The 27,693-nt window shown below is 35.9% G+C and overlaps 1 protein-coding gene across 4 annotated transcripts in view; it reads left to right on the forward strand.

Moving 5' to 3' along the window:
- Positions 1-27,693, forward strand: part of Cdh6 (cadherin 6) — a 125,861-nt gene that overhangs the window by 84,374 nt on the left and 13,794 nt on the right. For all 4 annotated transcript variants that reach the window (XM_063258022.1, XM_063258020.1, XM_063258021.1 and 1 more), the window contains exons 3-8: positions 10,607-10,901; positions 13,729-13,848; positions 15,805-15,972; positions 18,406-18,593; positions 20,440-20,693; positions 25,491-25,627. In XM_063258022.1, the coding sequence (XP_063114092.1) occupies positions 10,607-10,901; positions 13,729-13,848; positions 15,805-15,972; positions 18,406-18,593; positions 20,440-20,693; positions 25,491-25,627 (1,162 nt within the window). The remainder of the gene's footprint in view (positions 1-10,606; positions 10,902-13,728; positions 13,849-15,804; positions 15,973-18,405; positions 18,594-20,439; positions 20,694-25,490; positions 25,628-27,693) is intronic.

Consider the following 27,693-nt stretch of genomic DNA (forward strand, 5'->3'; position numbering starts at 1 on the left):
ATGTTTGTCATCTTACAGGCCTAGAGATCTAAAGTCTTAAATGAGTTTCACAGGGCTAAAATCAAGGAGTCTGAAAGATGCTCTTACGGAGCCTCTGGGGAGAATGTGTGTCCTCGCTTTCTCTGGCTTCCGCCTGTATTCTTTGGCTTATGGCCTCATCTTCCAAAGCAACAGCACAACTATCTTCTCTCCTCCCTGCTCTTGCCCTTTATTCTCTATCTGTCTCTGTCTCTGTCTCTGTCTCTGTCTCTCTCGCTCTCTCTCTCTCTCTCTCTCATTCTCTCTCTCTCCCTCTCTCTCTCGCTTTCTCCTTCTCTTTTTATTACAGCATGTCCTCAGATTCTAGGTCTCTTCTTCAAAGGACCCTTGTGATCACACAAGGCTCACCTGCATAATTCATATCAAAATTCTTATCTCAGTCACAGGTCTGAGGTCCTTTTCCCACATAGTCACAGGTCCTAGAATTAGGACCTGGGCATCTTTGGGAGGAACCATTATTCTGCCCGCCACAAGTTTTATAGCACTTTCGTTTCCCTCATTTAATAGTTAGTCTGGTACTTTTGGCATTAAATTCAGAGTATTGAGTGTAAAAGATGAATGTCAAGGGAATTAATAAATTTCTTCCACATTTAGACTTAAAATTCTTTTGCTTTTAGCACCTTGTCAGAAATTCTCCTCCATATAACAAAAGGTCTGTTTCAATGGTTATTAAATCTAACAAAAGATAAAAGATTGAATTGAGTGGGGTCATGTGGAATCTCTGCAAATGCAGGACTTCTTGTAATATTATTCAAGTATGCTTTGGCAGTTACAAGTTACCAAATGAAAGATGGGAGGAGAGAAAAATGACAGATGGATAGATAGGTAGAAAGATATAGATAGATAGATAGATAGATAGATAGATAGATAGATAGATAGATTTATAATAGAGATAAAAAGATAGATTAGGTAGATAAGAAGATAGACACTCTCAAATTTGTGATTCTAGGGAGTAATATCTGGAGGTATTTTTGGCTGTTATATCTTGAGAAAGGGCTACTCGCATCTCATGGGGAGGGACCAAGGGATTATATTGAACATCTTATATTGCACATGATTGCTCCTAAAACAATTTTCCAGCCCAAAATGTCAATAATAATAAAATGTCAAAAACAATAAATTAGATAGAGATTTGTAACTCAACACTAAAACAGTGTTTGGCATAGCATAAGTCTTTTAAGAATGGTCATGGACCTGATTGTAAAAGCTACTGGAAAAAAAAATGTGGTAAATAGATTCAATCACTTGAACCCAAATCTTGTTCCTATAGTGTAATACTGCAAAATTAGTTCATATGTTGCCTTCTTCTCTGTTAAAAGAGACTGAGAATACGATCATCATTAAGTAACAAATTATATAATCTAAGTGACAAGTCCAACACACTTCCTGGTCCGTAGTATAGATTTAAGAAACATCTACTATTACTATTTTCCCAAATCTCAGCCAGAATTATTGCCAAAAGATGAATCATATAAGACAAGAAACCATTTCTACTGTTATAAAAATCAATTAAATTATTTGTATGTGTAGGAAATATTTTTCAAGTCATAAGCAATGTGGTATAATGGAGAAAACACAGAGAATATGGAGGCAGCCTTATCCCAATTTTGTCACAGAAAAAAAAAGATGTTTGTAGATTCTTTTAGAGTTCTTTTTAACATATCGAGATAAACCTGAACAAAAGTCACTAACCCATCTATAAATGTAGTCCTCAGACATCATCTGTGCCAGGCTCTGGTCTGCAGGACATGTTTCCACCCCCATTCTCTTCTCATGTTGTGTACTGGGAACTGGTTTTTCCTTCCAACAAAACTCACATGCTGGATATTCCTGAAGTCAGGGGATTTCATATTCCTGGCTAGCACACACACACGGCAGTCTCATGACTGAGACGTGTGTAATGAAGTCCTAGTTGGCAGCAGTAGCAAGCTTGTGAGGTAAACGTGGAAATAGGATCGTTTCTTCCCATTTGTCCTTGGGACAGTCAAGTGGTGCAGGCAAACCCTGTTTCATTCCCTGTAGCTTTCTTGGGCTTCTCTAGGGAAGGGGAGGACCCGTCACATAGATGGTGCTTACCAAAGGTAAAGCAATCCTTTAGCAAGGACCGCATGAGCTATCGGCATAAAAAAGTTACAGCCAGACCTGGAGAGGTGCATCATGTCAGTGGGGCAGGCAGGATAACTACTCACTTCATTCAAACCCCTTATCCCATCTGTCAAAACCACAGATGCTATGGAGGAAATTAGGGATGAGCTTTATTCCTTAGAGATTAGGTCATTGGCCTGCTCTTGGGCAGAAAGTCCCCAAATTTTCCACTAATCCAAGCCATGTGGATCTTTCTGTTTCAGATATCTAAGTGTCATTTCAAATATCCAGGCGTCATTCAAAGCAGGAAGAAAATGTGAAGACTGAGATTATCTAAAGACATCATATTATTGGATTGGGCCGACTTTATTGTATTCCACTAAATGTTTTACTCAATATTCAAGCTATATCAATTTCCTAATATTCAATGGGATTGATTTGAGGGATAGGCTATAAAAATAATACTAAAGAGGCTGCATTTGAGTGCAATGTGAGAAAATATGTGACCCTGCCACTCAGGGGAAGGAGCATTTCTATATCTGCTGACTTGATGGCTTTTATTACCCCAGACACATACTCAAGGCCTCCTCTGATTTTCTCCCACACTGAGCACTGAAACCATGCCATGTGCTCATCAGTTGCAAAATCATTTTTCTTCCGTCAGGAATCTAAACTTCTCCAACTGAGTCTTCCTAAACCATCAAAGAGCTTGTACACACTCTGAGTCCATCTTATCCAGTTTTCAAATTCCTTCTATGCTGTTTTCCACCTACTTATTCCATCATTACTAACTAACATGTAACAATAGGACTCAAGTGTCTAAATGCTTTTATTCTGTATTTTTGAGTATCCTGGTCAGTGTTTCCAGGCATAAATTGAAGTTTATAAAAGATAAATATTAAATGGCTTTTATGTTTGCCTTATGCAACTCTTCAGGCCAATAAATGTTTAAATGGTCTTGGTTAACAGTTACTTCACAATTGAACAATCTTTCTGTGAAATGGAGCACTTTTATGCAATAGAATGATACTTTAAAAATGAGTCAGCAAAACCTTGCCACTTTTTTTTTACCATCAACAAGTGACTTCTGGGCTGGGGATTTAGCTCAGGGCTTAAGTGCTTGCCTGGAAAGCATGAGGTCTCGAGTTCAATCTCCAGTACCAAAAAACAAAATTTTTTTTAAAAAAGTGACTTCCAACTCAATACTGTCAATACTCAAAGTATTTATAATGATCAATGACCTTACTGTTCTTATAACTGATCTGTTCTTATTGACAAGACAAATGCAAATTGGTTTTATTACTGTATCAATGTTCAATTGATTATTGAACATTTTTATAATCAATAATCAATTGATTGTAATCAATTGATTATAAAAAAGTTCAGATATGAGGCAAAGTTTGAATTACTCTCAGATCGTTCAGATTAGACCATGTGCCTAACGTTTTATAGTAATTCTTGGATTATCCAGGAAATCCAGGAATGTGTATCTATTCTTATACAATTATTCTAAAGTCAAGCGGGAAAGGAAATGGAGGACACTGACATTTATTGATTCTAGACTATGTGCCCCAAACCTTCATTGGTCATTGATATCTTATACAAATTAACATTTACATCTATTCATTCATTCTTTATTGTCATTAATTGTTGAGGATCTATAATGTGCCAGTATGTTTGGTGCTGAGAAGACTGAAATAGACAGAGTTGGGGCCTTCCTTTATGGACTTGTGATCTATCTAGAAAAACACCTGTAAAGCAAGTCCTAAAAAATAAAAAGTCTCTTCTGATGGCCCAGTAAGGAATGAATCAAAGTACATAGGAGAATCTAACTTTGTCTAACAGCTTAGTGAAGGCTTCCCTATGGAGATAAAGATTAATCAGACCTGACAGATGAATTGGATTAGCCAGGTAAAGATGCCAAAAGGGCCTTATGCCAAGGAGACCACATGTGGAAGACCTAGATAAGGAAGAGACTAATGCATTCTCAAGAAACTGAAAGAAGTAGGATGGCTATAAGAAAGAGTGAAAGTGAAAATAGTGACTAATGAAGCTAAAGGATCAGAGGCCATCATGGCCTTTGGAGGCCATATTAAAGCGCTTTACGGGGCTGGGGATTTAGCTCAGCGGCATAAAACGCCTGCCTTGGAAGCAGGCAGTCGTGAGTTCGATCCCTGGTACCGATAAAAAAGGAAAAAGACAAAAAAAAATTAAAAAAAAAAAAAAAAAGCGCTTTACCCTAGAAGCCAAGAGGAGACCCTGAAGGATTTGATTGGAAGACAATGGCATCTTTGGGGCTAGAGTTATATTTAAATTGGTCTAACAACAGAAAGGAAAATTAACAGGAAGAACCCTGTCTGTGTATTTGGAAGACAGCACTTAGACACAGTGGTTTGGACCAGTTTGATAACAAACATAATGGGAAAATTTAGATTATATAGAAGAGGGAAAAATGACAGGAGTTGGGGGCTTACAGAATGTGGGAATGATAACAGAGTGGATGGCCTAGGAGGACTTGCTAGTGGCCTTTACAAAAATGAGACACATGAGAGGAGGGAAATATTCGGGAGAGAAGGTGCAGTTGAGACCCTCTGGGGTGTACTAAATGTAAATGGTCTCCGGGACTTGCCTGGGAGGTGAATGTATCTTTGACCACAGATGTCAGGAGAACAGTCTGTCCTGGGGTTATATAGAGATTTGCGCATAGCTGGTCCATGGATAGGAGCAAAACCCATGAACATAAATTGATCTCACTTGAGGAGAGTGTTCAGATTGTGGAAAGCAAAGGCCTAAGACAGAGGCTGATCGGGCAGCAACACCTGAGATAGAGGTAGAAGAGGAAGAGCTGGCAAGGTTAATTATAATGAAAACTGTCTTATGGAGAACAGAATGTAAATTAAAATTTCATTAATTTTCTAAATAATAGGAAAATCAGAATTCATACCCAAATCTTTCCACTTTCAAAACCATCCTTATGAATACTTCATGTTTATGAATGTAAGAGTATCTTACAGAAGGCTTTTTCTCAGAGCTAGGTCCTTTACTGAGCATTTTCCACTAATTTTCAAAGAAAGCTACTTGTGAACTACATGTCATTAGTATTCTCATCATATGAAGGAAGAAACTGAGGTATGGAGACATTAACAAAATTCCCCGAGACTACACAATTAGTATGTCACATGGATTCACATTTATCTCTTTTGTTGGTCCAAATTCCTTGCTTTTACCATTATAACTTTACTAGTTAAGACAGTGGTTCTCAAACTTGAGTACTCATCAGAATTAGCTGGAGAGAGTCATGAAACGCAGTGCTGGTGACAATCCTGAGTGTCTGATGCTGGAGGTAGGAAGGATGTAGAATTTGAATTTCTCTCTAGTTCCCAGATGATGCTGCTTGGCCAGAAACCACACTTGGAGAAGCAGAGAGTTAGGGTAAAGGCAGAACTACCATAACAACAGCAAGCAAAAACTCTCAGAAAAATAATGAGTAAAATAAGATACTTTCCTATTTCATTTATTAGCTGGTCAGATGGAAAGTTATTCTGCAACCCCGGTTTCTTTTACTTCATGGTCCAGGCATCCTCCTCATCACTCTGGAGTAAGCTCCGCCTCATTTATACTCCAGTCTATGGGAATGAAAAGTAGAAAATAAACCAATCCCTGCTAAGTTTCACTCTTCACATTCACACACACTACACTGTGTGAACTTTTAATGAGAAGGCTGAAGAGCCAGGAACCTTCCTGAACCATTAACTGCTGCGGAAGAACCACAAAAGGAGTGCTGTGATTTGGACCTAAACTGTCCCCAAAGGCCATATATTAAAGCCGTGTCCCCAAGGTGGAGATACTAGGAGGTTGTGAGACCTTTAGGAGTTGGGGCTTAGCTGTCATAGGGAGTTTTGTTTTGTTTTGTTTGTGCTGGGGATCAAACTCATGACCTTGTGCTTGCCAGGCAGGCGCTTACTCTCCTGAGCCAAATCCCTGGCTCATGCTAGCATATTCTTTAAGGGAATGTTGCAACCTCAGCTTCTTCCTCTCCCCGTTTGCTTCCTGGCTGCCGTGAGATGAGCAGCTCCCTCTGCCACACTCTCTCACTGTGACATTCTGCCTCACCACAGGCTCAGAGCCGTGGGGCCAAGTGACTGTGGACTGAGACATCAGAAAGCATGAATCAATGTAAACTTTCCTTCTTTATAAATTTATTATCTCAGATATTTGTTTACAGTAACACAAAGCTAATTAACAGAAAAGTTTGATGAACCACTCGCACACTACCACAATAATATGCTGCTCTCAACTTTTTCATTTGTGAAATAATCATCAGATATAAATTAGATAACTCATGTTAAATCATGAATATTCAAGCACAGCATTGTAAAACGTGTAATGTGAAATTTTGTTAAAAGTTATTTTCATTTACTTAATGCTATCATCCCTAAAGCGGGATCAGTTTCTAATTCCTGTCATGTACTTCCAGCATGGTTCAGTTTGTTCTTAATGTAAACTCTATCCAATAAGATCTCCTCAGCCTTCACAATATAAAGTCTGTTTGTTAGCATTAAATATACATGGGCTATAAAGATATGAATATAAATATCTATGTATATTCCATTCACATAAGCTTTAATTTGATATAACTTGATTGTAGATGTATTTTCTAATTTCAAATAACATTCAGCCCATTTAGTATGAAGGTGTTTTCTCTTTCTGCTTTGCTGCTGTTTCTCCACTTCATTCCCAAACAGCATCTTTTCATCACAGCTACTCTGAGTACCCTAGGATATTTTAGATTAGCACTCATTACTGCTACAGGGCCACATCGCATTTGCTCCACACTCTGTAAACATATTGGCCATTATTTAATGGTTCGTTTCAGCCAAACAGCACATGTTTTCTTCCTTAAGTTCTTTTCTATCCGCCCTAGTTACCTGTGTGTGCTATCCACATATGACTTTGCTGAGACCATTTTGTGTTTCTACAACACATACACTTAGGATATTCAGTTTGTTCACTGACTCAGATAGTGACTCAGGAACACACAGGAAGTCAGAGTAACAGGACAGCACCACTAAAAATCTGTATAATTAATGTCCTATCCATGAACATAATGCAAAATTAAGTTGGAGTCTGGTTCCGGTAGCAGGTAAAAGGAAGCTGGGTCCCCAAGGATACACAGCACCACAGGCAAAGATTCACCACCATCTGGTGAGGCCCCCGCACCATGTGACAATCACAAATTTCTGTGTCCATTTGCCAAGACATTGCATTTTTCTTATTTTAAAAAAAAAAAAAAAAGTGAACAGAGAGGCAAACACAGACCAAGAGCCCCTTCTGGCACACAGTGCTACAGACACAACAGCAAAAAGTCCTACCAAGCACAGGTGAGAGGAGACTTTGAGAGCAAAGCGGATAATTTTGTACTTGATGGCAAATCGTTAAAAGTGAACCAGATGATTAAACTTAATGGAACAGCTACATTAAACTGAAATTAGTAAAAACCCGCCTCGGGCAGCCTACAACCTTTTATTTGTTGTTGTTTAACTTCTGTCTTTTACAGTGGCCTTGATGAATGACATCCCAAAAGAAAAATCCAATTAAAATCTAACTGCTCAATAAACCCGTAATGTCTGGCTGTGCCACTGCTTTCATGGGCACCAGTATCTTCTGTTGCCTCTTTTTCCCAAGAAAAGAGGAAAGAACCGGCCCCAGGGGAGTTCAGCAAAGGGGAGAAAAGTGGAGTCCCAAAACAGGCATGGTTAGAGGTTTCTGCTGTGAACACTGGGTCAGACCCAGATGAGGTTCACTAGGGAGAGAAGGTTAAATTCCTGTATTATCAGACAAGGCCTGAGTGAAGAGATGCATTTTCCCCACTAGTTTTCAAATATTGATAAATCAGAATTTTGATCTGCGAACACAATCCCTGTTCACACTCTTTCTTGGCATCTCCTCTGCGTCTCTGTATTGTCTCGGGTGTTTGTTCTATAAGTCATCGAAATGATCTTTCCTGACAGCTAAAAATAAAGTTTCTGATTACTTTTACCTGAATAACCCTTATGACCAGATGTGATATTCACCTACTAAGTGTGCAACAACAATTACATGTTGAAAATGATGAAAGAACTGGCCACAGAGAGTCTATAATCTAGTGCAATGCAGAATATAATCAATCACATGTGAAGACAGCAGTCGCCACCAGCTAGAATACTGGAGTTTGATAACAGATTTTACCTGAGAGATATGGGATGTTTGTAAAATTGGGTTTTCCACGCTTCAAAACAGAGTTCTCAAAGTCAGAATAAGAGCAAAAACATGCTGATTATTAACTGAAAACTAATGATGATAGCAACATCTTTAAGTTGGAAGGCATTTTGTAATTTATAAAACACTTATCGTATTTTTATCGCATGTTTACGTGGCAATTAGTGTGGCTTTTGTGTGTGGTGTCTAATTAGATCTTCACAACAGCCTTGTTGTGTAGCTCTTATTATCTTCGCTTTACTGATAAGGGCCCTGACTCAGAGGTTAATTAGCTCTGTTATACTCTTGCACTTGGGAAAGCAAAGAGAATGAACGTGACCCATACTTAGAACGCGTGTGTGGCCTCTCAGCACTATACTGAGCTGCTGACCACAGCTGCCTGCCTGCAGCAAGGATCCGAAGGGCAGTGAGGCTGGTTGCTTTACTCCTGACTTAATAAAATGGCTTTTTAAAAGTGCTCTTTGCTCATTAGAATCTGACAATGGAAAGTTAAACTTTCCCCAGCGGCTCTTTCTGTGTCATCATGGTTTCAAGTTTCCCTCAGCATATCACGTTGCACAAATCAGGGAGTGCTCTCATATTACATTTCTTATTGCATTTGTCTCACTTCTAAGCAATTTCCTCCTCATTCGCATTTATCTCCCATTATTCCTGCCAAATTGCTTTCAGAGCTACTAATTGTATGAATAATATTCTCATTCCCAAACTCTGAAAGTAACTATCTGTAGCTGGGTAACATTGGACCCACTTCCTCAATGAGAGAGAGAGACAGAGAGAGAGAGAGACAGACAGACAGAGACAGAGAGACAGAGACAGAGAGACAGAGACAGAGAGAGACAGAGACAGAGAGTTGCAAATTTGTTGGACAACAGGACTCTTCTTCTCTGCACTTCATGTAAATGATAGTGCACAGAACACACTTAAAAGTGTGTCTAACAAAAGCTGGTTTAGATAATTTCCTAAGTCCCCCTTTGCCCCTGGGAGTCTCTTTTCCGAGGTGTCTGTGGACACTCCTCTGAGCATCTCGTATGGTATTTGTCAAGAAGGCAGAGCTGTTATACCTGTTGCCTTTATTATGGTAACATGGGTCTTCTGTTTCAGAAATACTAAGAAAAGATGGACTAGCAGCCCTTCTACCAAAACTAACTAACTGTCTGTATATCTCTGAGCCTGTGTCTCATGCTTTGAGACACAAAAAGCACTCTTAAAACTTGTCAATAAAATTAGGTTATCTGACGACCTAAACTTCTGCTGGGTTTGAAAAATAGAATTCAGGAAATGACAGAAACTCAGTACTGTGGAAATGAGATTTGAGAGAGGAAATGTGGCTGCCTTTCCAAGTTGAGATCATCGTCTTCCACTTCCACGATATCCTACTATTTGTGTTCTTCAACACTTTATCCAAATCCACTTTACTGACAGTGAATCATCACAGCATCTGCTTGGTTATCTTTAGGAACCCAGTGCTCACCTCCTTATAATGCAGACCATTTCAACTTTAGCCCTGCTTTATGTATCAGAAGGTCCTTTTTTATTTTACACTAAAATCTGAATGTTAAACATCAGCTCATAAGTTACCTAGTAAGATAGTTTTCAGCCCATAAATTACATAGTAAGGTAGTTTTCAAGGCACTGTTCATGGCAGCACTTAAGATGTCTCTCAAATGTTTTGAGTTAAAATTTACAAGTAAATAAATGTATCTTCCCAAGAAAGGAATTATAGTCTCCATCATTAAAACTCCAAGAGATGGCTTAACCCCCTATATTCACCAAGCGACAGGATACAGCCAGTTGTCTTTGACTCAGAAATCAACATCGTTTTTAAGTACCATCATTTGTATAGTACATTTGCATGCGTGCAAGTGAGGAAGAAGGTGTGTAAGTAGAAAGCAGTAGTGAAAATAACTTCATTCTAGCAAAGGTAATACGCCCTTGAGTAACTTACTGTTGCTCTGGCTTTTAGTTTTTCCATCTATAAAACAAAAAGGATTTCTAACTTTTTCTCAAACTTTGTTTCAGTTCAGGAAAATTCCATGATTATAAGGAAATATGTTTATAATTAATGGTATTTGTTATTGTTGGGTTATGTAAATAATGAAAGAAAAATATCTGTATATTTTAGAAAGGATTGAATGAAACAGCACAAAGTGCATCATAAACACAAAAACAATTCAGGATCACATGCGTGACTTTTACTTTCTTTAATTTTTTTCTTCTATACTAGTTACATTCAGACCAGGATAGAGGAGATGGATCACTTAAATATATCCTTTCAGGAGATGGAGCAGGAGATCTCTTCATTATCAATGAAAACACAGGCGACATACAGGCCACCAAAAGGTTGGACAGGGAGGAAAAGCCAGTTTACATCCTTCGAGCTCAAGCTATTAACAGAAAGACAGGGAGACCTGTAGAGCCCGAGTCTGAATTCATCATCAAGATCCATGACATCAACGACAATGAACCAATATTCACCAAGGAGATTTACACAGCTACTGTTCCAGAAATGTCTGATGTCGGTGAGTGAGATGTGATTTCCACCAAGAACTGATTGTCTTTTATGCATCCTTCAAGCCAAATTTGCTGAGCTGAAAGAATTTAGATTGCTGAATCCCCACAGCAGCATGTTTCCAAGCCATTCACATAGAGATTGCTGAATCCCCACAGCAGCAGGTTTCCAAGCCATCCATATAGCTTTCTTATAAGTGCACAAGTGTTCTCTAGTATCACTGTGGTCTCATCTTGTTTAAGAAAACAGCACTTACTCTAATGATGAGAACTTGATGAGCAGCAGGGTGGGAAGTCAAAAGGGAGACAATCTCATCTCCTTTCTCTCTGCCCCTCTGAACTCTCTCTGTTGGGCTGAAAGACACCAGCCTTCTTCATTTCTCTTAGCCAAATTGGTATTCAGCTCCAAGGAAGGACTTCTCCAGGGGACTATAAAAGTCTAAAGAATAGAGACAGTTGCTTTAGGTATCTTCACTCCTAGAAACATCAAAGAATTCTATACATAAGAAACAGTGACAGATTCTAAATTACTCAAGTAAGGGGGTATTTTTATTTCCACTATGTCAAATTCAAAAGATATCAAATTACATAATAACTTTTCTATGATTCTGTCCTGTGGATATCAAAGAAATTTTCGTTCACAGATCCAAGAACTGGAAAATATCCAATCCACAGAAATGATTGTAAAACACCTAAATTTTTCTCATGAACTTGTTCTTCTCATTACTAGAAGCCACTTGTTTTTGTTGGAAAAAAATCTAACCATCATAAGCAGACAAAAAGATGGATTAGAATTCTTTGAAGAGAAAGGTTTATTAGAGAACATAATATTTTTCTTTTAAAAGGTAAAAGGCAGTTAATGAAGGGTGATCTTGTCAATGGGATCACCCAGAAGAGCTGTGATATACAGATCATGCACTGAGCAATTCTAAGGCAAAAATACACTTTCAAAGTCATATATGGTTACACATGTATTACAAATATTTGAGGTAGCTGGCAATAACATACCTTGACAAAGGGAAGGCTTTTCCAATTTTACATGCAGGCACAAAAATGTTAATATTCATCAATATTATTGTATATTCCATAGTATGGTTTATATATAATAATGGTATCTTAGAAAAATTACATAAATATAGTAGGACAGTGGCAGGGAGGTGAAAAGTGGACTACGGTATCAAACAGACCTAAATTTGAAACTATCGGCAGTAATAATGAGCAGTGTAGCCCTGGGCAAATTATTTCTCTGATCCTGATTCCTTTGATCTTCCAGTTCTATCTCTATAAAAAAATAAATAATAAATGACAACTCCTAAGGGTTATTATGAGAATTAAATCAGAAAACAGATGCAGAGCCTCTAATACAATATCTGGTAACTATCAGGTACCTAAAACATCCACAAAAGCATATACCCAAAACAGTTATTTCATATTAATGCAAATAAGAACTTGAGTGTTTGTGACTTCTGGTCGCTTTCCCTCTAAAATCACATCAGGCTCTTCATTTTCTCTACTTCCCTTTGCCAAACTACCAAGATGGGTAGTGCAATCTGTTTGTTCAATAGATAACACTGGCCAGATACTATGAAAGTGACTTAAAAATTCTTGTATTCCCTAGATGTAACTTCCTTGCCCTGTTCATGGATAGAAGAATTCCAGCAGTATTCTTACTGCTTATCTGAAGGGAAAATCAAGTTATTCCTACAATGATTTAATCAGAGAGTCTCACATTACTTAAGTAAAAAGTATGAAGGGCTTCACACATAATTTGGTGTGGGTTCTAGCTGTTTCTAGTTTTCACTTATACAAGGGTTGATCAAGAAGTACTGTCTGCATTTAAATTTTAAAATTTACTACAGTAAAAGAGGCAATAATCTCCATCCAAATACTCCCTCTTGATTGAAACACACTTACCTTATCAAGCTTGCCACTTTCTGAAACAGTCTGGAGGTCTTCTTTCACTGACTATCTTTAGTGGTGCTGCCATGGATGCCTCAATGTCCTGAATCAGTTGAAAATATGTACCTTCATGGTCATTTTGACTTTAGAGAAGAGCTGGAAGCCACATGGTGTCAGACCCACTGAATAAGGTGGATGAGGACACGCTTATGTTTTTATTTGACAGAAATTGCTATAAACACTTTCAATCAATTTAGGACATTAAGGCAGCCACAATAGTACAATTAAAGACACCTATGAAAGGATACTCCAGAACTGCTTCAGAAAGGTTGCAAGAATAGCAGGGTAAGTGTGGTCAATGTAAGAGGGATTCATGACAATATGCATCTTATTGTAATAAACATTTAACCACATTAAGAATTATAATCAAATATTCACCACATTTTTTATTATACCACGTGTTAAAGTTTGTTCTTGGGCTGCCAGTTCTAAAATCATAAAATAGGTGCTGCCTCAGGCCTTCAAGCCATTACTATCCAGAGAAAGAGTATCAATGACAGAATTTCTAGCAAAATCCTGAGAGACCTCCTGGTTGAATAACTCTTGAACTAGTCTTGTAGACAAAATAATGTAAGACAATCTTGAGTAATTTGAAAGAATCACCATAGCAAGAATATCATCAAATTGTGTTTTTGAGATGAGTGGAAACCACTTTCACTCAAAGTCACTGCCATTCCTGTATTTCTTTTTAACCTAACCCTTACAGTATTTATTAATGTTCAGTACGTGCCTTCACAGTGAGGAATCCAGGGCTTTTTAACCATGCATCTCATTGAAGATAGATTTGTACAAAAGTAAAACTCGTGCTTTTTGTGTGTCTGTATTAAGAAGCATAATGAACCCTTCATTTGATTTCAGTTTATGTTTCTGTCATTGCAGGCACGTTTGTTGTCCAAGTCACTGCAACTGATGCTGATGACCCAACATACGGGAACAGTGCGAAAGTTGTCTATAGTATCCTACAGGGACAGCCTTATTTTTCAGTTGAATCAGAAACAGGTTAGAGTTTCTTTTGGTCTTCTTTTTGACAATCTATAATTTTAATTGATATGCTCAGCTGATGTAGCACTTTTTTAAGTAAAAACAATCAGCATGATTGAATTTTCTTATATACCTCTGCCAAATCCTAATATATTTGTAAGCATGGCACTAGGATGATTTTAATCAAGAAATCAGATAATAAATCTTTTATCCACCATGCTTATGTAAGTAGATTCAGAAAATTACGTACTTCTTTATTTTTCTTCCAGTTCGAGGTGAAGATAAAAGACTAACCCTTTCTGATAGCTCATAGAAATTTTTACTGATAACATCGATTCTTCTGTTTCTAGTTATTAGATAGGACTGCGTCTCTCTCATCTACTCTGAAGCTGAACATATCTGTGTGACTGATTTATGCAAATAAAATGTGACTGGCGATGATGCAAGCAGAATGTATAAAGCTTCTGTACAGTTGGCCACAGTCATGTTCCTGACATACTAATCATGGAAACCACTGTTGAGACGGGCTATCCAGCCCAGATGGCCAAATGTTACCAAGAGCAGGACTTCCTACTTGTCTGTTCAAAGCTGGAACAATAATTAAACTAGTTGTGCAAAGCCACTGAGATTTTCCATTGTTTGTTGTCACATCATTAGCCCAGCCTAACTGATACAACCTTTAAAAGGAATACTTACGGAATCCTTTTCTTAATGTTTCATTGTCTCATTTTTCTGTATTCATTCCACAAAGTAGCATATTATCTGGTAATGATTCGTTTTTTAGTAAGCAGAATTAATATAGTAAATCACACACATTTTCTTGCTCTCAAAGGAGCCAGGTTCCTTTTGTGTGTTTTTCAAACATTTATTATTTTTAGCAGAAATCGGAACCTTTCTAGTTTACTACATTCGATTGGAAATCTGTGTGTTAAGCGTGCAGTTAACTTGGAAAGGATCCCAAGGAAAAGAAAATGTTGAGTTTAAAAACAATGAGAACTGAAAATTAGAATTACTCAAGTTAAAGGACCAGGGCTAAGGCGCGCTCCTGTATTTAAAGAGAGAAGCACTATTATCTGGAGAACAGAAAGCAGAAGCCAAGGCTATAGGAATAAAATTGACCTGTTGTCTAAGGTGTTCTTGTTTTAAAAAAAATTTAATGGTATTTTCAGCATCATTAGTTGTTAAGTACTGGAATGTGTGACTGGAGAAGGTTATAAAGCCTTCTCTAGTGATTTTTTTAAAGAAAGTTAATTTAAGCATAAACCCTCTATAGAGATTAAGTAAACTTAGAATTTCTTTCAACTAATTATCTTAAAACTACCTAGCAATAGAAATAAACTTAGCCTAACTTTAAAATGTTGGTTACTTTGGGGACCAGTTAAATAAATGTTCACATCAGCTTTAGGGAAAACTAAAGTCTCAAGAATTATACAAGATGATAATTGTGAAAGACATCATGCCATGTTTTTTAATACCGTAGTTTCATGGTTTAGAAAATTTTCAGAACATTATATATAGTACATATATTTGAGGAGCAATTAGCCACTTCAGCAATGTGAAACACAGAAGTCAGTTCAGGATGTGGCTTTCTGAACAATGGGTTCATGTTACACCTTAATGTCATTAGTTAAGCAGCTGTCGTAGTACATGTCCTGATGGCATAGACCATTATATTGCTTTGTCATCTAACACCCAGTATTTGTACTACTTGTAGTCTATACTATTATAGGATTTGACTTGTATTTGACTTTTTATTCTCCTTGTATTACAGGCATTTTAAAAATGTATCTCTCTTGCTTGTGTAGTTGTAATATCTTTCAGTATAAAGGCTGTATATAATCATCTTTATATCACTGAGACATCTATGTTGTACTTTGCATATTGTGGTGACAGTCTCTGTTTGTTTGCATAAGTAAATGAGTCCATAAATATTCTTAATGCATCCCTTTCCACCCCTAAATTCCACATCTACAGGTATCATCAAGACAGCTTTGCTCAACATGGATCGAGAAAACAGAGAGCAGTACCAAGTGGTGATTCAAGCCAAGGACATGGGCGGCCAGATGGGGGGACTGTCGGGGACGACCACAGTCAACATCACGCTGACCGATGTCAACGACAATCCTCCCCGATTCCCCCAGAGTAGGAACATTTGATTAAATGAATTTCTTTCATGCATCTTAAAAAATTCTAACTTTGAAAATATTTATTTTCTATTGTGGTCAGTATTGTAAAAATTTAAGGGCTTAGTAAGAACAGACACTTTTATTAAAATTATTAAAATGAGTTGACAACACCACTGATGCTGAGAAATATGAACATTTATGTTCTGCCATTGGTAATTAGTTATGTGGTTTCTAATAAGGCTGTTGTTTAAAAAAAGACATCATTATTTTTTTCTCTTATTAAAAAGACTACCAGAGACATAAATTTGCTTGAGCAGAACATATGTATAACCGCATGCTGCTATTTGTTAGGAAAAACCTGACTTTATGTTTTGTGAACTTAATCAGGCATGTAATCTCTTTTAAATCCTCACAATGCTTTGTAAGGAAAGAATTTATCATTTTCCTATTTCTAAAAATATGACTGCGAAAGCAACTATGTACTTAATCCATCTGTGATCATGGTTTTGTACATTATGACTAATTGAGATAGCCATACTGAAATCATCTGTAAAATTATTAACTTTTATGACTAGTTAAAATTATTAACTTATGATTAAATAGAAAGAAAAACCCATACCTGGCACTATAGACTTTGTGTCAAGCATTACAAGACTCTTTCCTCTTGCCCAATAGGAGCTGATTTTAATGTAATTTTTCTTCTGGAATAAAAATCTCATTCTGACTAGAACCTCATGTTGTTTCAATCAGTGAATAGAGAATATACTTAGTTTATCGGGGAATTTTTAAAAGATGGTCAGGTTACATAGACTTCCTTTACAATGGCAACCCATATCAATCAATAGGAAAGAGTTTAAGGTTTTTATTCAAGGATTTAATCAGAGCTAGCTAAATGCAAAGCCAGAATAGATAAATATTTTTTATATAATATGTAGAAGAAAAAATTTACGGAATATAAAATTTCCCAGAAAATATCAGGATAACCCATACTTTGCCCCAAAACCTCATTTTCAATATGGAAAGCTAGGAGGACAGGGGATGATACCATTAGGATTCACCATCACCTTGATACCACAGGCATCTGTCATTTACTCTACTCTTCCCTCACATAGCCTGTGACTTGTTACCAATGTTTTAAAGCAAAGGGACAGAGAATATAGAAAGAGGCAAGAAGTCCTAAAAATGAGGCTTGAATGCATTGAAGAAGCATAACCTATTTTATCATGTTACCAACAATGAGCCAATAATCAGGGAATTAATAATATTGAAGATCTATACTTCAGTGGTAGCACAGTCTGGGTTTTTTTTTTCAAACTTTTCCTATGAATGGTTGACAAAATATGAGTAAGAATAGAGAAACTTGTTTTTACTGCCTTATTTAATTCTAATCACATGCTTCCCTGTCAGATTTAAACTGAAACTTACATATAATCCCCTTAATTTTGCAACATGAGGCCATAACAAAATCATTTATCTATGAAATACTGTACAAATTTTGAGTTAGTAATAAAAGTATGGAAGAAACCTATGCATAGAAAAATATTGCAACAAAATTTAAAAGAAACAGTTATCCAAAAGGAAAAACAGAGCTTTATCATGCAGTGTATTTACCTATATCTCTAGCTCTGCAACTGGATGCAACTCTCCATATGAGTAAAAGGATGTCTACTTATATATAGTCCCCAAATTACTATAATTTACTTCTACCTTCTGCTAGTCTGAGCAATGACAGGAAAAAAAACTCACTTAAAGAATACCTAGTAATTGGCTTCAAGTCTAAGTTCCAATTAAGTTTTCTCTTCTTTCTCTTAGATTACATTCAGAGGATTCAAAACCTTCTGCTCCCTCCTCAAGCAGTTCAGTCAGTTTCACGGTAGCACCATAAACCTGGAACAAAAAAATAAAGCTCTCTATTTGCAAGGAGATAAGTCACAAAATAGAAGGAATATTCTTAGCAATCATAGTAGCCACAACACAAGCACAATGGAGCCCATTTATTGTTTTGAAGAACAAATATGCTTTTAAAGAAAGAACAAATCTGCTTCAATCTCTGATAATATTTTATAGGACTATAAGAAAGTGGGTTTGGGTTTTATAGTAATCCCCAGTACCTATGGTCTCACTTTCTGTAGTTCCACTTACCTGGTCAATCACAGTCCATAAATATTATAAAGAATATTTCAGAAATTAACATTTCAGGTTTCATTAACTTTTATTATGGCATATTCTTATAATTGTTGTAGTTTTTATTATTAATTATTGTTAATTTCTTACTGTGCTTAACTTACAAATTAAACTTTATCATAGTTATATGCGGTATACAGCATAAGGGGTTTATAAGCCAGCTTCAGGCATCCAGGTGGGGCTCGGAGCATGGGGAGGGGGTTAGCTTATGATGATAGACTATACTTAGGCTGTATTTGACTCATGTCTGTCTGATGATTAATAGGTACATATCAATTTAAAACTCCTGAATCTTCTCCGCCGGGTACACCCATTGGCAGGATCAAAGCCAGTGACGCTGATATAGGAGAAAATGCTGAAATCGTGTACAGTATCACAGACGGTGAGGGACTGGATATGTTTGATGTCATCACTGACCAGGAAACTCAGGAAGGGATTATAACTGTCAGAAAGGTAATGCTGTTTCTTCAATATCATGTGAATAAACGCACTATTTTCTGATCCATTTTCAGGTTACCACGGAGCAATTCACATCTCACATAAACGTTTCCTTTAGATTCTTATTCTACTAATTTTTGTTTTTAAAAACCCTAATTAATTAATTCAAATTAGACGAAGATATCATGGGTTGGTCTTTAGAGCTCCAACACAATATTATATGTTCATTAATTCTGTATTTTAAATAGATTTTTTTGTCTAAGTCAATAATGTAAATAAATGACACACATTAAAACACATGAAGCAAATAATATAAATGAACAGTGGATAAACAGACCATCCCAGACACTACTTCAAGTGCTGGAGGAACAGCAACCCTTAAAACACAGGCTTTGCTTTCCTAGAACCTGCAAACCAGGGAGGGAAGGAAACAAATAAATAAGCACACAAATGTGTAATGACATGTTGTGGTACCAACTTTAAAGCAAAATGGATAATGTAAGGAGTGATCAAGATGACCTGAATTAGAAAGAGAAGATATATAAAGACCACAAATTTCCCGTGACTTTTTGGCTGTTTTCTGAAACACAGTGATAATAAATCTTTTATGTACTGAATTCTCGTTTTCACCAATGTGCTTATGCATTATTTGACTGCCAAAGTTTTCTAGTACAGCAAAGCAGTATACCAAAGTTAAAAAACAGTAATAAATTTGGTGCCCTAAGGCTAAAAATATCAGTTGTGGTTAATGTTTTAATGACTTCCCTTTCATCATATGCAGTATAATATTTTCTCCCTCTTTTTGCACACTGTTAGGTTTACTGATAAATATAAGCTTAGGTGGGTGTAAATAACGATAAAGTTTTTCCTCTTCAGAATATGCGTTAATATCTGGAAACATAATAAAACATGTTTCAGTGACACTCAGACCAATATTTTATATGGTAACATAATTAGGAAACCTATTAGTGTGCATTAACCTTTTTAATTTTCGTGGTGCTTTATCAGATTCAAACTGAAATTTTGCCTAGGCAGCTAAATCACATTCACTAACATCTTGATCAATGCTGTTTCTAGCGAGCCTTGTTACTTTATCATCTAAAACTAAACAAGTCAGTAATAAGCACTTGGATTCTCTGTGTCTCCGAAAGCAAAGAGACTTTTCCTAAAGATCTTTGACAACCATAATCATGCCTTCCTTTGGCAAATAAAAAATCCAATTCCCTTATCAGGATATCATTCAGAGTATTTTATTAACTCATGAAAAATAAATTTTAACTTCTTGTATTTGGATAAGGAAGAAGTAATCATGATGCAAAGCTAGCCACACCTTAATCACTTGGGGAGGTTTTGCCATTCCCACCCCATGTACAGTATTTTGATTTAGTGGACCAGAGGAGGGCCCAGATTGACAAGTTTTCAACACAGTAGGTAATTAAATCCAGATGTGAGAACATCTGACAGAATAATCTACTACCTATTACCAGCTTTCCCATGGTGACCTCCTCTAACCAGTATAAGGACTATCTTAAAGGAAAGGTTAGGCTGAAGCAGATTCTGATTTCCAGCTTCTGTTCTGCCACGTATGAGGCGAGCACCTCAGCACCCACTCGTGGTTTCTATGCACACTTTGTCACAATTGTGTGGCATCTGAAATCCTCCATAGATTGCATAATAATTTACTTCCTACTGGTCTAACCTGTGGGAAAAAGTTAACTATACCTGTATTTACTATATAATGATTTCTGTAAACAACAATCACATCTTTTATCAGAGATTTACACACCCTCAAAAAAAAAGTTCACAAATTGGCTTCTTTCTTCATCTTGGCTGCTTTAAGTTTGTCATTTTCCTCCCCAAGCTCTTGGACTTTGAAAAGAAGAAAGTATACACCCTCAAGGTAGAAGCCTCCAATCCTCGTGTAGAAACTCGGTTTCAATACCTGGGTCCATTCAAAGATTCAGCCACGGTGAGAATCGTGGTGGAGGATGTCGATGAGCCACCTGTCTTCAGCAAACTAGCCTATGTCCTGCAAATAAGAGAAGATGCTCAGATAAACACGACCATAGGCTCAGTCACAGCTCAAGATCCAGATGCCAGCAGGAATCCCATCAAGTAAGCACACTTCTGCAATCTCTCTCTCTCTTAAGTCTCAGTTATGTCTCTGCACATGAGAAAACGAGAAATCCCCGTTTTCTCCCATAACACAGTTCCTGAAAATCTACCCCAAAGAGCATCTGTACATCTCCTTGCTCAATGCACAAATATTATTTTGGCAGCAGCATAAACCTACAATGTACAAATTTTAAAGAAAAAGAAAACATAAGATGAGCTGCAAGATGTTGACTATTTGCACAGACATAGCAAAGGTGATGCTGTTCAATGGCCTCAGATTTTTTTTAAAGATTTTTCTATGTTTAAAACATAGAAATCTTAAAGATTTATCAGAGAGTGGAATGGAGAAACAAACTGGACTCTGGATCTGACAGCTTGCTTCTCAAGTGTGGGAAGACCCTAGCATGCAATAGAGACATAGTGAGTCTCTATTTGAACATGTGATTTTTCCACTTGTTAATGCAAATAAAAATAAGAGGTATCTCCTGTTATGTCTGTGAAATCCAGGGTAAATTAATAAAGCAGAATCCAGATTTATGTCCTATAAGCACAGTCTGATTTTTCTCATACTTTCCTGACACTTTAGTTTTAAATCATGCTGCCAGAAATTCTCTTTGCTCTTTGGGTCCACTGATGGTTTGAGTACTGTATAATTTTACAAAAGTGCAAGAATCATCCAACTTTCAGCCTTCAGCCAGCAGCCTTGTTGATTAAGCAAGAAAAGTACAAACCAGAATGCCATTGTGCAGAATATCCCCCATAAATAAAGCAAGGAGATTGAAACTAAGTCTTGCCAGGGAGTCCAAAAATGCATGCGAGTCAGCGTGGGGAGCAGTTGTTTCCAAACATTTAAGCCATCTCATCTCCTTTGTTCCAATGAAACCTTACAACACTACCACACCTAAAACTCAGAAATGCCTGTCTGACTTTCAGGAAGTACTTTTAAATCAATGGACAGGTAGCCTCCTGAATTATCATGCTTCTAGAATATCTTTGAACTGGACTATGGTCAGTCCAAAGTAGCTACATGCTAGTTCCAAGGATCAAGTATTTCTCTCTCTGTACTTGCTATTATTAATAAAGAAAATACAAGGTAGCTTTCACTTAAATTGCACAAACAATTTAATTACTTTCACAACTATTCTCACTTGGCGTTTATTCTAACTGTATATGGAAAAAAAGTCTTAGCAAGTCAGCATCAAGTCCAATTTAAAAGTGTTAGTGCTAGAAGTTTACAAATATGAGCTTCAATTATCTCTTTGATAGATCAACATGTTTTGGATTTGAAGATATAATGTCTTTTGGGAATTTAGGCTATATTTCTATATCTGTTACTTTTTATAACAAATACCATTTTACCCACTGCATTATTTTATGTTTTATGAAAGGAAGTAGTTAACTTGTCAGATTGGGTTGGCTGCTAGTTAATTTTAAGATTTTTTTCCTGCCAGCCTTCCCTTGGTACATATGGATTTGATGCATGGATATAGATTTAAGGCCAGAAATATGCATAGATATATTGGTATATAAGCCCACATTCAAATGACTCCTTTCATAGGGCAAAATTCGTTCTCATATTAAGAAACTAAATCTATACAAAATTTTGGTTACTCTAGACAAAAACATTGAACACCTAGGGGCTAGGCAATATGTTAGAAAATAAATTCAGAATTTTTTTTCCCAAAAATCAATTTATTATTCTGTAGGCATGTTTAATTTTATAATCAAAAAATAATTTTTTTCTAAAACTTTTATCACAAATGCCTTTTGATCTCTATGAAAGAATCTTATTGCACTATACATACCTACTATGAAAATTTTTATACAAACATATCTCCTTTTCTAACCCACAAATCTCCCTGACTTAAGGATATATTAAAATACAAATTATTTAATCAAAGAATACAATAAAGTCCTAGGGTTAAATTTTTTAACACAAGAGCTCTCCAGCACAATGCTCTGCTATAACCATGATGGAACTGATTACCTTGTTTTCTAATAATAATTACAACTAATGTTATTGGATAGTAAATATCCTGAATAAAAATTGAAACTGCCATGAAGTAAAACAACAAAAAGCAAATAATGTTTTGTATGCAAGCATCTTTCCTAAACAATGCAGATAGTTTAGGTTTTGTATTCATTTTTTAATTTTGCAACTAGGGAAGAATAGTATAAATTGGGGAATTTTCTAGATAGTTAATCTCCTTTTAGAATTTAAAGTTGCATTCAATTTAAAATTTCCTTACCACTTAGCCTTTATTTCAAGGCTTAATGTGAAAATGTGATTACTTGTAAAACTTATAATTTAAAAGCAGGAGGCACGGAGACAAAGTACGATAAAGATTATTGCCGTGTATAATTGTAACAGCTTATTAAAGCACTAGGCAGCACTTCTGGAGCTTGACATTCTTCGTGAGCAAAAATATGCTCTTAGGTTAAATAATTAAATTTCCCACAAAGCTTATGAATATTGAGGCTTCCTTTTTGTAATTAACCATGCATTATAAATATTTATTATTCTTAAATTAAAAATGAAGAGAGGTGATCAAGTTCAATGTTGCTGCCTAAATTCTTAATAAATGGTGATCCACAACAGAAATGGCAAAAACAATGGCCTTTTTGCCTGTTTCAAACTTTTTCATAATAAAAATTAGCTTATATACATTGAAAATCAAAGTCCTCATATAACTATATGTATACCCACTGTGTACTTCATTAATTCTCTTTAAATCAAGTTTAAATAGCCTGTAGTAGTTGAATGTCTATTTCATTTAGACATTTTCTAGATAACAAAAATAAATTTTGCTAAGACAAAATATATCATTCATTATCATTCACTAATGTTTTAAATGAAAATAATTCCTTGAAATAGAATCTGGAACCTGGTATACCAAAATAGTAACAATTTTCTGATAGCAATCATAGTAATTCCACATGGATTTGACTAGGTAGGTCATTTAATTTATATTTCTACTCAACTACATTTTTAAACTTCTTATAATTCAAATTTTGAGGTTCCAGCTGACATGGTTGATTGCTTTTCTAGTGTCTTTAACATTTCAACTTTGTTCAAAGTTTTCCTTTAATGCTCTTTGATCATACACATAGATTTATAATTCTCCCTTACATGGCTATTCAAAACAGTAGCCACCAAAATGATTAATTAATTAGTTAAAACTAGATAATTCTGTAAAACTAGTAACAAATTTATAAGTAAGATTACAAACTATTTCAGGATTGATGGCTCATTTCTTCTTTGGCTCCTAAGACACTGCTCTTGGTCTCCCTAGAATGTGTCCAGACTGTCATACTTGAATATTTTTCCAATTCTTACTCTGCTCCAGGCAGTGTTCTAGTCCTCATTCTGCTATGAGTCCTGTAGTGCTTTTCATCCTTCGCTGGATGTTTGCTTCCTGAACAGTTGAATAAGAAATCTAAGTTGTCAGTCCAGATCTTTATCTTGAGCTGCAGATTAGGGAGCTGCTCCTAAACTTTCCCATGCACTTCAGATTCAGCATATCAAAAAAGAAACAAAATCTTTCAATCCTATTTCTCACTCTTCTTTCATGAGCTTATAACAGCACCATCCAACCATTCTCTCAGTTTAACCAATCATCTTTGGTAAATGATTTAGATTCTGATACTTCTCTGCTTGGAATGCTCTGATAGATTCAAATTGTGGCTTAAAATAATCCCAGTTGTGAATGCAAACTGGTACAGCCACTCAGGAAATCAGAATGGAGATCCTTCAAAAAAATGAAAATAGAAATTCCATTTGATCCAACTACTCCCCTTCTGTCTGGGTCTCATCTAAAAAAAAAAATTGAAGACACCATAGTATAGTGATACATGCATACCCAAGTTTATAGCAGCACAATTTATAATAGCTCAATCTTGGTAGCAGTCTATATGTCCATCAGTGGATGAATAGATTTTTTAAAATGTGGTATTTGTATACAACGGAGTACTACAGTGCCAAAAAGGATACATTTCAGTCATTTGTAGGATAATGGGTTTACCTTGATATCATAATAGTGAAATAAATCAGATACACAAGCTTAAATATTGCATGGTTTGACTTATTTGAGAAACCCAAAGTATAAATAATTTAAAAGCAAAATAAAAGAAAGACAATAAGAATCAGGAAGTTAGATCCTTTGCAAAGGGGAAAGATCAGGAGAGAGAAGAGAGGGGAGTGGAAAGGATTAAATAGTGTTGTGCACATGTACCAACTTACCAAGATAAATCAGGATTTACTGTAAACATGTACCAATAAAAAAGTTTAAAATAAATAAATAAATAAAATATTTGCAGATAAAACTAAAGTAAATCCCACTTTCCTGTCATGGCCAGCTCATCCTTCTGCAGTCTGGACTCTGGCTCTCTCCCCAAAACCACCCCTCCCCATCTCCTTCCTGAGCGCAACCATACGGATTATCTTCTTTAGAAAAATAATCAATACCCTATATGTTTACAAAAAGGCACATTCATTAAAATCTTGAGGTTCTATAAGCTTGAGTTAAAAAATATAATAACTACTATACAGACCTGATGAAAATTTCACATTTAAGAAAACCATAGTTGTGATCCTCAAAATCATGCAACTTGTCTACTGAGTTTATGACAAGGGCCTCAACTGAAGAGATCTTATTTCTCAGAGTATTTTGCTTAATATGAAGTTATAGATATTTAAATATGTACTATAAGTAGAAAAGCTGAATATAGCAGGTTTGGGAAATAGTATTATAGTGCGAGAGTAGGAATTGCCATTTAAATCTTACTCTGCATTTGCAGGTACTCTGTTGATCGACACACAGATATGGACAGAATATTCAACATTGATTCTGGAAATGGTTCGATTTTTACATCAAAACTTCTTGACCGGGAAACACTGCTGTGGCACAATATTACAGTGATAGCGACAGAGATTAGTAAGTACGATCCAGGACTACTACTGTCCCTATTGATGGAGTGAATGTCCCATACGGATGATCCTGCTCAATACCTATTGAGGGGAAGAGCCCTGAATGATTTGCAGTAATGTCTCTTCTAAAATGTGCTAGTTCATTTCATAAATGAGCTGGAAATCTTGCAAGTTTAGCAATTTGTAAGCAATAAAACAAGAATGCATCTCTCAAATGAGACTAAACTTGTACTTATTGGATTTGATTCCAAAATGTTTATAAATTAGAACAGTATAGAAACAACTGGGAAAAAAACGAGCCCTCAGACATTGTGTCAGGGAGCAGAGGATAAGTGGGGCCAAATAGCTTTAAAATATAGACATTGTTTAGAAATGTTTTGGATATTTATTCTCTCACTTTCTATAGAATTTCTGTTTTCAAATCTTTATAGAATGAAGAAACAAAGTTATCACTTCTCCATAGTAGGTCAAAGTGAGCCACACAAACCACCAAGTAATCAATAAAATGTTTAGAATAAAGTTTGTGGTAGTCCCATGAAACTTAAGGCAAAGGGAAAAAAATGTGCCAAAAGAACCCTTCAAATAAAATGATTATATTCAATGAAAATTAATATAAATTGTAAATACAAGGTGTAGGCTGAAGCACATAAAAGAAAAATTATTTTAAAATAATATTTTCATGTTAAAGGCTTCTGGATTATACACTTTTCTAGCTTTGCGTTTAATTTTAGAAGTTCTAAACAATTTTTCTCTCTGTTGGATATCTAGTGTGAAATATTCCATAGCAAATGACTTGTTAGGTTGTATGCTGTCAACATAACTCACGAGATTTGAAGTAGCTGGAGCATATTGCATGGAATAGTAAATAACCAATAGAGATAAAGAGCAGCACTGTTCTTTTATAGTGATAAAGACACCTCATTAGGCATTTATTAGACAGGAATTTGCTCTTCAGGATTTGTGCCCAAGATTAATGCGAGTATACTAATAACAGCACATCTTTAAGGTTTAAAATTACAAAATGATCTTCTGTTGAAAAAAGTATTTTTCAAATTATCATAATTTTAATTTTCACTTAAATAGTCATTTCATAAGTATTTAAGCTTATGCTTAAAATTATTTTAGGGCTGAATTTTGTGTGACACATTTGAAAGTATTAGTGATTAAAATCTTTTAAAATTCACTATCGGCTGCTCGAACTTAAGAAAGATGGTGCACGAAAAACGTCAGACGCAAGGGATCTTAAGAACCTTTTTCTGCTGAAAAAACAAAACATTTTCACAGCCAAGTAAGAGAATAACAGTAGCTATTATGCTACATATCATTATCTTCAAAGTAGTTACTCAGTACAAAATATAAACCAAAAAGATTCTTATAAAAAAGTAATAACACAAACTTTCTTTTCAATGAACTAAGATAAACTATTAGTATAAGTGAGACAAGTAAGCATACATATTGAAAGAATCTTATTGATGAAACTTCGTAACTACCTTTGATGTGCAAAAACCAAGAGCTTGTATAAAACAACACACTGCCTCTCCAAGTCCTTTGCTCTTGTGTTTCCTCTCCCCAGAAAGCCCAAAATACTCCCATGGCTTAATCTTCCTTTTCAGGCATGTTAGAGGGGAAATGGGCCTCATTAGAGAATCTGTTCCCATCATACTTTCAGAGGTACATCTACCTCTCTCCTCCCCTTTGTCCTGCTTAGTCTCCATAGATTTTACTACTTAGTGCATTATAGACTTATGTGAGATAGTTTGCCTAATTCAGTCTTAGACTAAATCTCCAGGAGATAAACATTGTTACATTCTTTGTTATATTCTGTATAAGTCCCAGCATCCCAAATAATACCTAGCACATATTAGATATTAGATGGTCACTGAGTAAAGTGAACAAAAAACATATATACATGAGTGAAATGGATGAAGACAGCAAAGAAGAAAATTCCAGTTCCTGACCCTTATACCAGGAATCTGTCTTGTAGCTCAGCTACCCAGGAGGCTATCACAAAAGTCAACCAAAACATTTCATTTACCCCAGTCTGACTCTGTTTATCATTATTCTAGGTGAAAA

Source organism: Cavia porcellus, unplaced genomic scaffold (assembly GCF_034190915.1).
Source record: "Cavia porcellus strain 051 isolate PalLab524CR breed Dunkin Hartley unplaced genomic scaffold, mCavPor4.1 scaffold_11, whole genome shotgun sequence".
NCBI classification, from domain to species: Eukaryota; Metazoa; Chordata; class Mammalia; order Rodentia; family Caviidae; genus Cavia; species Cavia porcellus.